We start from the raw sequence: 11081 nt of genomic DNA, 5'->3' as shown, positions 1-11081 counted from the left end.
ATATGTGTTAAAAAATGTTTGTTTGTATGTATGTATGTTTGTCAGGGCTGAGGAATGGCCCATACTTCATCATTAGCATTCTGCTTGCATGAATCCTTTTCCTTCCGCTGAGGTGGATAGGATTGATTAAGTGCAGGAATAAGGATTGTAGACTTATTGCTACACTGATGCCAAAAAGCAAACTATTCCAAACACCATGCTAGTGATGTTCCAGAATGTGGTAATCTTTCAAAACAAGATCTAATATTAGAGTCATCTGACAAACCTGGTGCAGCTAGAGTCCTGGTTATACAGCACTCTTAACATTTTTTATTTAAAAACCCCCCACTGCAGACAGATTTCTGCTTTTCCTGTATAAAAGCAAACAGAATTGTTTTGCCCTTTCCTGTGGAAAAGGGAATCACCTAGTGGCAAGAACAGATAAGGTATTCTGATCTTTGTATTTTAAAAAATCAGGCAAACCTCATAAACGAAAGGAGCACATTATCAGTTACAGAATAGTCAACATCTTTATTATTGCATACATCCTGGACTTAATTTTAAGTGGAATGACCTGAGAACAGTTGCTTTCAAGTATATATGTGCCCCATTCTATTCCACCACCCTGCTCTTGCAGTGGCCAACCAGATGCCTATGTGAAGCCCATAAGAAGGACCAATACCAACAGTAATCTCCGCTTTACAAGGCACTTATTTCTTCAACATTAACAATCCCATGACAAGCAGTTTTAAATAGGGACTTCATATTTCAATTCTATGCATGTTTACTTAGAAGCAAATCCACAATATCTTCATCTTATGCCAAAACCAAACTTAATTACAAGTAACTGAACTGAGCCCATCATCTTCCCATTTGACTCTATATTTATTCATTTCTTATCTACATGCTTCCACTTATTTTACTGTACAGATATGAAGCTCCCTTTGGGCCAGCCATTATCTTTCAGCCTAAACAAGCTGTGAGGATAAAATGTTGGGGGGGGGGGGTTGGGAGAGCCATGCACATCACCTTTAACTAAATCAGGGGTCAGCAACCTTTTTCAGCCATGGGCCAGTCCACCGTCCCTCAGAACATGTGGTGGGCCAGACTATATTTTGGAAAAAAGATGAACGAATTCCTAAGCCCCACAAATAACCCAGAGATGCATTTTAAATAAAAGGACACATTCGACTCATGTAAAAACACACTGATTGCCGGACCGTCCGCGGGCTGGATTTAGAAGGCAATTGGGCTGCGTCCAGCCCCCGAGCTACGCTGCCTACCCCTGAACTAAATAAAGAAAACAAATCTCTCAGGGTGACACATCACAAAAAAAACCCTGTGCTCCCTTTGTTCATCAGTCTCCGCTGCTGGTCTCTTCAACAGTGAGGACTGGGCACAGCAGATCCATCCAGGCATAAAGAGCAAACAAAGGGGGTTCCGGATTCCGCACAGCCTTTTGGTTTTTGTTTTCACCTTAAATACTAACAAATTTATAATGACATAAGCTTTCATGGGCTATATAGTTCAATTCATTAGACACATAAAGTACTATTATAAGATGGATAGAGCTGAGAGTGGAGCCTTGGCCAGGAAACATGCAATAGGTATTGACTGTGCTTCTGCTCACGGGACGCGGGTGGCGCTGTGAGTTGAACCACAGAGCCTAGGACTTGCCGATCAGAAGGTCGGCGGTTCGAATCCCCACGATGGGGTGAGCTCCCATTGCTCGGTCCCTGCTCCTGCCAACCTAGCAGTTCGAAAGCATGTCAAAGTGGCAGTAGATAAATAGGTACCACACTGGCAGGAAGGTAAACGGCATTTCCGTGCGCTACTCGTTTGCCAGAAGCGGCTTAGTCATGCTGGCCACATGACCCGGAAGCTGTACGCCGGCTCCCTCGGCCAATAAAGCGAGATGAGTGCCGCAACCGCAGATTCAGTCACGACTGGACTTAATGGTGTGTGTGTGTGTGTGTGTGCTTCTGCTCACAAAAATGCATTGTGCACCCCACACCCTGCCACCTTCTTAACCTAGATGTAACACTAAACATGTATATGAACTCCATGCTTGTCTTTCTCGCACAGCCTTTTTGTGAGTACTGTCTCTAATCCACGAGAGTTAATGCCATTATAAACTAGTTAGTCTTTATTCCTGTGGTGGCTCATATCTCACCACGCCTCATCTTGTGGACTACAACTCCCATTACGCATGACCATTCCCCATGCTCGCGGGGGCTGATGGGAGTTGTAGTCCAGAAGGTTTGGCGGGAACCCACGACGCGGGCTACCCTCGCTTTACAATAACTCCTTTGTTGCCTTTTGTGACACGACTCTGAAAGGAACTCTTGGCGCGTTCGCTGTTGGATAAAAAGAAAGCGCAACGTCGCCTCCCGCCTTTATTTTCCGCCCTCCCAGCCAATGATGTTTGAAGAGGAAACCCAAACTCGCCACTCAGAAGCGAGGTGTCGTCACACCCGCCGGTGATTCCCTATTGGCTCAACTGAAGAACGCAGGAAAGAGATTGACGTTCGGGGCTGGCCAATCGGCGTCCTGGCTTGTCCTCCGCTAACCGCCTGCGTTGGGGAGATGGTGGCAGGTTTGAATCCTCTGTAAGCGCTGAATGAGAAGCGAAGGCGAGATCCTGGGTGCTGCAGCGGGAAACGAAGGTAGGAGAGCGAATCTGGGAGGTGAAGGATGGACTCAGAACGGAATATATGTCTTGCATTATTATTTTTATATTATGCACAGCTTTCGTTGTATAGTTTATGTATCTGTTTATCGTGTGTATGCATGCATGCATGTATGTATAGATAGATAAATAAATAAATAAATAGATATTTATCTATTTGATTTGATGTTCAGAAGTTTAAGCCTCATGAAGTTCCATAGGGCTTACTCCCCCGTAGAAGTGCATACGTTTGCACTGACGTTCTTCAATAGATTTCTAAAAAGAAAGAAAGAGGGTTGCAGGGAAGACTTAACCACGCACTTCAATACATGTCTGCTCATAAGAAACTCTCGTTGCATCCAGTGGGGCTTCCTCTCAAGTAAGCGGGGGAATAGAATTGCAGCCTTACTTCCAGGTAGGTGTAAATTTAAAATGAATGGAAATTTTGAAGCCATTGAAAACTGCTCCCTGGCCCTCTCCACCTGTCTGGGAAACACAGTTCTTGGAGGGTTCAAAATGTTGCATTTTGCAGGACTTGTGCGTTTTGTTTTGTTTTTTGTAAGTGCTCTTTACATATCAAAAGCCACTTCGTTATTCCAGGAACATAAAACTAGCATCTGGGCCCAATTCAAAGTGCTGGTTTTGACCTATAAGCCTTAAATGGCCCAGGACCGCAATGTCTCTCTCTTTTTTAAAAAAATATTTATTAAATTTTCACAAATTATATAAACAAACACAACAATTCAAACAAACACACATACAAGAAAAAACAAGCATAATTTCAAATCCTTATTTTCTTAAAACTTACTTCCCCGACCTCCTCATACCTTCCCTTTCTGCATTCCAATTTCAAATATTCAGTTCAGCAAATCCTCACCCTTACTTTTATGTAGTTATTAACCTTTCTTTTCTTTTAACTTAATCTTTACAGCTGTAATCCATTTAATTTCTAAAACCACATCATTCTAACACTCATTGATTTTACAATGTTTCTTAAGATAGTTCTTGAATTTCTTCCAATCTTCTTCCGCCGTCTCCTTTTCCTGGTCTCGGATTCTGCCAGTCATTTCTGCCAGGACCGCAATGTCTCAAGGTCCACCTCTCTCCGTATAAACCGTCCCAGACTCTGCATTCATCATCTGAGGCCCTTCTTCATGTGCCTCCTCCATGAGAGGTTCAGAGGGTGGCAACACAAGAACAGGCCTTCTCTGTAGTGGCTCCCCATCTGTGGCATGCTCTCCCCAGGGAAGTTTGCCTGGTGCCTTCATTATATATTTTTACATTAAGAGTAAAAATGTATCTGTTCTGCCTTCTAATGAACTATTCGGTTGGTTGCCATAGGTTACCAGGAAATTCATGTAGGCAAGTGAGAGCTGGTGGAAAGGGAAACTATCTGTCCAGTCTGTTTAGAGACTGGTGTTGAAAGTCATAGTGCCTCTGATCCTGGGTGAACCGTGTAGACATCATGTCTACTAGAAGCCATTGATAGGCTGATCTCCCATGAATTTGTCAAATCCCCTTTTAGAAGTTGTCTAAGGGACCATCGGTTAGTGGGTCATGCTGCCTTATTCAGAGCAAAAGAAGCATCAGCTTCTTTTTACAGTGTGTTGAGTCCCTCATGAGGAGAATGGCGCTGGGCACCTTTGTAATGAAGGGCAGGATATAATTGTAATTAATATTAATCATAATACCAAAAAAGATACATTGACATATATAATCAAAACAATATAAGATCATAAAAACATAGTGCCTGGCAATGGCATACCTGCATAGTGGATCAGCCAAAATATGATGGTGATCGACTCACCTAGGTCTGTCTCAGTCATCACAGTCACTGCCTCCTTTGCAAGTTAAGCTGCATCTTAGCTGTTCCTGGCCAGGGGATTGGGGTTGTGAGGAGCAGTGTAAACCTTAATTTTCTGCCCTTCTGTCAATTCCTTCTGGATGAGTGTTAATTATGCCTGCATTTTTGGTGGTGTAAATTACACTGAGCTCTATGAACGGGGCAAGTGAAATTAAGGGAGTTTGGGTGCAGCACAACTTTGTTTATCCCTCCGCTTGCCCCCAACATGCTCACTCCCTGCCTTGACAATCCCCCCTTTTTTGCCCTCCTAATCAGAGGGGCAGCAGAGCTTCCCTTCAATTGCCATCAGTAGATTTGCCAGGGTAGGTCATCCATGCCAGCTTGAGGCCTCTTCAGCTGGGGAGATACACCACATCATTAATATATATATATATATATATATATATATATATATATATATATATATATATATATATATAAAATTAAGATTTTCCTATAATAAAACTGCAACTACAGAAAATGCAAACAGAATAAGTAAAGTATGGAGTGCTCTCTTAAAAGTAATTCATGGCCCTTACCACCCACAGGGGACAATAGTTCTTCCCAGCTCTCACCTGAGATCTTTCCTTTCTTCTCCCAGCCTCTCACCCAGGGAGGCTAACCTTTCCCTGTTTCTCAATCAGGGTCCTCCATAAACCATCTACTACCTCAGTGATTCTGCAGTCTATGGACCTTAATAAAGGCCCCAGATATAGAACTCCAAAGGGAGGAGAAAAACAAAAGAAAGAAGGGGGGGGGAAGGAAAAAGTGAGATAGGGAAGAATAAAATAAAAAGAAGAAAAGAACAACAACAATTGGCAAAACAATAAAATAAAACACACAACCACATCCTGATCTCCCCCATATCGCTCATCTGAAGGTTAGGATTACAGCATGACTTAAAAATGTTTGCGTACTTGGTTTTTATTTGTATAAACTACTTAAAAATTGGCTTTGACGTTAAGTGGCATATAAATTAGTAATAACTGAGGGCTCTATCCACGCACCACCTTTCACCTCAGCCTTCGGCTCTGTAGTCTCTGTAGTGAACAAGTAAGACCCCTGCCCCATGTCACCAGCCCACTTTCTTTTACACACACACACACACACACACGCACACACACACACGGTATATCACCAGTCAACAGTATAACAAAACAAATAACATACATAAAAGAAAACATTTCTATATGTAAAATATTCCTTCCACCTATAATGACTTCTGCCCACTTTCTAAATTAGTACATAACTGAGGAACAAGACTCATAGACACAAAATCTATCCTTTATTTCAGTCATATGGACCAGCCTTTTCCAACCTGGTGCCCTTCCAACAATTTGGGCTGATAGGAGTTGTAGTTAGAAACATTTAGAGGGCACCAGCTTGGCAAAGCCTAGCAGAGAAATGTTTGTGGACACTCAAAAGGGCAATGCCTTTAAGGTCATTATTTTTCTTTTCTCCCCCCCCCCCCCTCTTTGTGAAGCCTTCTGTTCCTTAAGGGGTTGGAATCTGACGAGATGAGCTGGGCTGTGGAAGAGTGGAAGGAAGGCCTTTCCACAAGAGCCCTTCACAAGATTCAAGAACTTGAAAGTCAACTTGAGAAGCTCAAAAAAGAGCGGCAGCAAAGGCAGTTTCAGCTGGAGTCTCTGGAGGCTGCTTTGCAAAAGCAGAAGCAGAAGGTAGTATAACTATATAGATATAAATATAGCACCAATTTAGGGGACAATCTGATATTGCTAGTATATTCTCATAATTTTTTCATTGCTTCAATTTAAAAGGAACATACTGGAAATATGTAGTATTTCTGCTTCTAGCAAGTTTTTACTGTTCGACCAGTTTAATGACTAGAAGCTGAGAGGGGAAGAGCCACAGTAGCCAGAATCACCATGAATGTCATATATTATCCTTGGGGGCAACTTAAAAAGGATGACACTATAATTTATGTACAAGGACACTACACTGGCTAGCTTTAGTTTAACACTTAGACTTTTCATATTCCTCTCCAATGTTATGTTGATATCCCATTGAAAAACAGTCCGAATAAAAATAGTAACTCTTCTCCAGAACTGATTGACGAGGTTTTTCACAGAACAGCAGTGAAAATCATCATCTTCATCACTTTTAATTTGTATACCGTCTTTCTAACTTACAATACTCAAGACGGTTTACAAGCTGAAAAAAAACAAAGAATGTACACCTTATAACAATCTACTGCAATACAAAAATGTGATAATAAAGCATAACTTTTAAATAAGCAACCTACATCAAGTCATACCGGGTGTGGCTGTGTACTCTTCCGATTAGGTGGAAAATGAAAAAAACGAAGGAGCGACGCTGAAGAGAGAAAACCAGAACCTGATGGAACTCTGTGACAGCCTAGAGAAAACCAGGCAGAAACTTTCTCATGAACTTCAGGTGAAAGAAACACAAGTCAGCGTTCAAGAAGGACAACTCCTCTCGAGCAAGAAACAAACTGAAAGGCTTGAACAAGAACTTAAAAGGTGAGGTTCTACGAGCCGAGCTCCTCCCAACCAGGGGTTAGCCATCTTTGCTCTATTAGATGCAAGGTAATTTGCTTCTAAGTGAGTATGTAAGTAAGTTATTTGAGCTTGGATCACAACGAAATCATGGCTAACTTGTCCCAATGATTTTAATGTGACCTAAGTTCAACTGATTTAGTCTGAATCCAAACTTACATTTCTTATTATTAAGGTAACTTTATATGCCTTTATTTATTTTTTTATTAAAAAATAGATACAAATACGAACTAGAAAAAAGCCAGAAAACTTTTGCTGCTGCAGATATATCTTTCAATAGTACACCACAGAAGAACTTTGCTGCTCCTTCAACACCAAGTCACAATGGTATGCTTTGTTTTTATCTTAAGAACTTTATGAATAGAATTCCTAGATGTTTTTTGTACCGGTATGTTTTTAAAAGTCAACAATGGTGCAATCCTGCCCACATGGCCAACTGTCATCCATATTACAGTGGTACCTTGGGTTAGGAACTTAATTCGTTCTGGAGGTCCGTTCTTAACCTGAAACTGTTCTTAACCTGTAGCACCAGTTTAGCTAACGGGGCCTCCTGCTGCCGCTGCACCGCTGGAGCACGATTTCTGGTCTTATCCTGAAGTAAATTTCTTAACCTGAAGCACTATTTCTGGGTTAGTGGAGTCTGTAACCTGAAGCGTCTGTAACCTGAAGTGTATGTAACCCGAGGTACCACTGTATATATTAATTGTGTTGCGTTCACATTGAGGGCAAAGTGCCCAGAGAGTGACTGTGTTCACATGTAGTGGTAAACCGAGGTTCTTAAAAAGCAAACCCTTTATTATTAAAATATATATATAATTGTGCATATAAGCATTTTCAAACTTCCTGGAAAATCAAAAAGCCATTTACAGTAATATTGCGGATTTTATCAAAATGCCACATGAATAAAACCAACCTTATTAATGTAACAAATAATGCTTAAAACTTAGATTTTATCTTTAGTTTCTTCATATCAACATATAATATAATCTATCCCAGTATCTTGTGTTTTGAATGCTCTTTTTATGTACAGTATTGCCCAACCGGCCTCCAGACTCCAGTTTTTCTCTATAATTTCCTTGTTTCCTTAACATTATGTCCAGCTTAACAACTGCTTTTTGCTGTCAAATATTTCCATCTTTCCTCGTTCCCAACTATCCTTCCTCACTTTTGCATGCATAATTCTGACGATCGTTAAATGTGCAACACTTGGATATCAGTGTTCTTTGTTACTCTTTTTCCTTAACACAATTCAACAAACATAAAATTAGTAATCCAGGGCTCTTTGCTCAATACACCATATTGTGCTGGTTCATATAAACAGTTGCCCCTGATTTGTTCCTCCTCTGGTGTGAGTGGATGAACAAGCCAGAAGAGGACAGCTTAGCCTTATGCCTGTACAGTGGTACCTTGGGTTAAGAACTTAATTCGTTCTGGAGGTCCGTTCTTAACCTGAAACTGTTCTTAACCTGAGGTACCACTTTAGTTAATGGGTCCCCTTCTGCCGCCGCACCTCCAGAGTACAATTTCTGTTTGCATCCTGAAGCAAAGTTCTTAACCTGAGGTACTATTTCTGGGTTAGCGGAGTCTGTAAACTGAAGCGTCTGTAACCTGAGGTACCACTTGTTAGCCAGCCACTCATGGTTGGTTTCTTACGGAAAAACAAACCACAACCCCAGGTTCAGACATAACACTAGACCGTCCTCTATACAGTGGTACATCGAGTTACAAACGCCTCAGGTTACAAACTCCGCTAACCTGGAAGAGTTACCTCAAGTTGAGAACTTTGCCCCAGGATGAGAACGGAAATCGTGTGTCGGCGGTGCAGCGGCAGCAAGAGCCCCCATTACGAAAGCACGCCTCTAGTTAAGAACGGTTTCAGGTTAAGAACAGATTAAGTTCATAACTAGTGGTACCGGAACAAATTAAGTTCATAACTAGAGGTACCACCTGCTTTGTTTGCCCTAGGGATGGCGAATCTGCAGCCTTCTAGAAATTGTTTGACTGTACCTTCCATCAGTCCTAGCCAGAATGACCAACGGTCAGGGATGAGAGGAATTGTAGTCCAGCAATATTTGGAGGGCCACACATTCTGAACTTCTGGTTTACTTTTTTTTTTTTAAAGATATTTATTAAGGTTTTCAAAATATTACAAAATGGAAAAAGAAAAAAAGAAAAAAACAAAATAAAAATAGTTAAAAACAATTCAATCTTTCAGTCACTTATCTTTCATTTGCTTATTTCCTGGACCTCCTCACGCCTCCCTTTTCTGTCTTCCAGTTCAATTTGTTAATTTAGCAAATCCCTCCCCTCTTTATTCATCCTAGTCTTCAATCTTAAAATATTATAACATTAAATTTTTACCTATTAATAATCCATTTTCTCATATTCCCTTATAGCATTACAGCTAGAGACCACTTAGTTTCTATCCAACATCATTCTAACATTCATTAATTTTACAATATTTCTGTAAATAGTCTTTAAACTTTTCCCAATCTTCTTCCACCGACTCTTCTCCCTGGTCTCGGATTCTGCCAGTCATTTCTGCCAGTTCCATGTAGTCCATCACCTTCATCTGCCATTCTTCCAAGGTGGGTAGATCTTGTGTCTTCCAATACTTTGCGATGAGTATTCTTGCTGCTGTTGTAGCGTACATAAAGAAAGTTCTATCCTTCTTTGGCACCAATTGGCCGACTATGCCCAACAGGAAGGCCTCTGGTTTCTTTAGAAAGGTATATTTAAATACCTTTTTTATTTCATTATAAATCATCTCCCAGAAAGCCTTAACCTTTAGGCACGTCCACCAAAGCTGAAAGAATGTACCTTCGTTTTCTTTACATTTCCAACATTTATTATCGGGCAAATAATAAATTTTTGCAAGCTTGACTGGTGTCATGTACCACCTGTATATCATTTTCATAATATTCTCTCTTAGGGCAATACATGCCGTAAATTTCATACCTGTGGTCCACAACTGTTCCCAGTCAGCAAACATAATGTTATGTCCAACATCTTGTGCCCATTTAATCATAGCAGATTTCACCGTTTCATCCTGAGTATTCCATTTCAACAGCAAGTTATACATCTTTGACAAAATCTTAATTTTAGGTTCTAACAGTTCTGTTTCTAATTTTGATTTTTCCACCCGGAAGCCAATTTTCTTGTCCAAATTGTATTCCTCCATTATCTGATAATAATGAAGCCAGTCTCACACTTTATCTTTTAATTTCTCAAAACTCTGCAATTTCAATTTGTCTCCTTCTTGTTCCAAAATTTCCCAATATTTTGGCCATTTGGCCTCCATATTGAGTTTTTTCTGAGCCTTCGCCTCCATCGGTGATAGCCAACTTGGGGTTTTATTTTCAAGTAAGTCTTTATATCTTGTCCAGACATTAAACAATGCTCTTCTGACAATATGGTTTTTAAATGCTTTATGTGCTTTAACCTTGTCATACCACAAATATGCATGCCACCCAAAAACGTTATTAAAACCTTCTAGATCCAAAATGTCTGTGTTCTCAAGAAGCAGCCATTCTTTCAGCCAGCAGAATGCTGTTGATTCATAATAAAGTTTAATGTCTGGCAGGGCAAATTCACCTCTGTCGTTTGCATCAGTTAATATTTTAACTTTTATTCTGGGCTTCTTGCCCTGCCAGACAAATCTAGAAATGTCTCTCTGCCACTTCTTGAAACAGTCCATTTTGTCCAAGATTTGCAATGATTGAAACAAAAATAACATTCTTGGCAATACATTCATCTTTATAACAGCAATTTGACCTAACAAGGAAAGCTTCAAGTTTGACCATATCTCTAAGTCCTTTTTCACTTCTGACCAACATTTCTCACATTTCTCATAGTTATCTTTAAATAGGTTTAAGTTCTTAGTGGTCATAATAACCCCCAGGTATTTTACTTTCTTAACCAGTGTTAAACCTGTCTCCTTCTGAAACCTCTCTCAATCGGTGTTAAATTTTTCTCAAGCACCTTAGTTTTTAACTTGTTCAACTTAAATCCTGCCACATGACCAAATTCCTGAATCAATTCTAATACTCTTTTA

General features: G+C 40.3%; 1 protein-coding gene across 2 annotated transcripts in view; it reads left to right on the top strand.

Annotated features, from left to right (window-relative positions):
• Nucleotides 1–2488: 2488 nt before the first annotated feature.
• Nucleotides 2489–11081, top strand: part of CENPF (centromere protein F) — a 37267-nt gene continuing 28674 nt past the window's right edge. Inside the window, exons 1-4 of one of the 2 annotated variants that reach the window (XM_081185940.1) lie at nt 2489–2645; nt 5990–6169; nt 6795–6991; nt 7245–7354. In XM_081185940.1, coding sequence (XP_081042066.1) covers nt 6008–6169; nt 6795–6991; nt 7245–7354 — 469 coding nt within the window. In that variant the 5' untranslated portion in view covers nt 2489–2645; nt 5990–6007. Of the gene's footprint in view, nt 2646–5973; nt 6170–6794; nt 6992–7244; nt 7355–11081 lie in introns of both variants that reach the window. The other variant, XM_081185939.1, reaches the window with a different exon arrangement.

Source organism: Podarcis bocagei, assembly GCF_964188305.1.
Source record: "Podarcis bocagei genome assembly, chromosome: 3".
NCBI classification, from domain to species: domain Eukaryota; kingdom Metazoa; phylum Chordata; class Lepidosauria; order Squamata; family Lacertidae; genus Podarcis; species Podarcis bocagei.
Note: the sequence above shows the minus strand (reverse complement) of the source record. Positions and strands in the feature narration are given on the sequence as shown.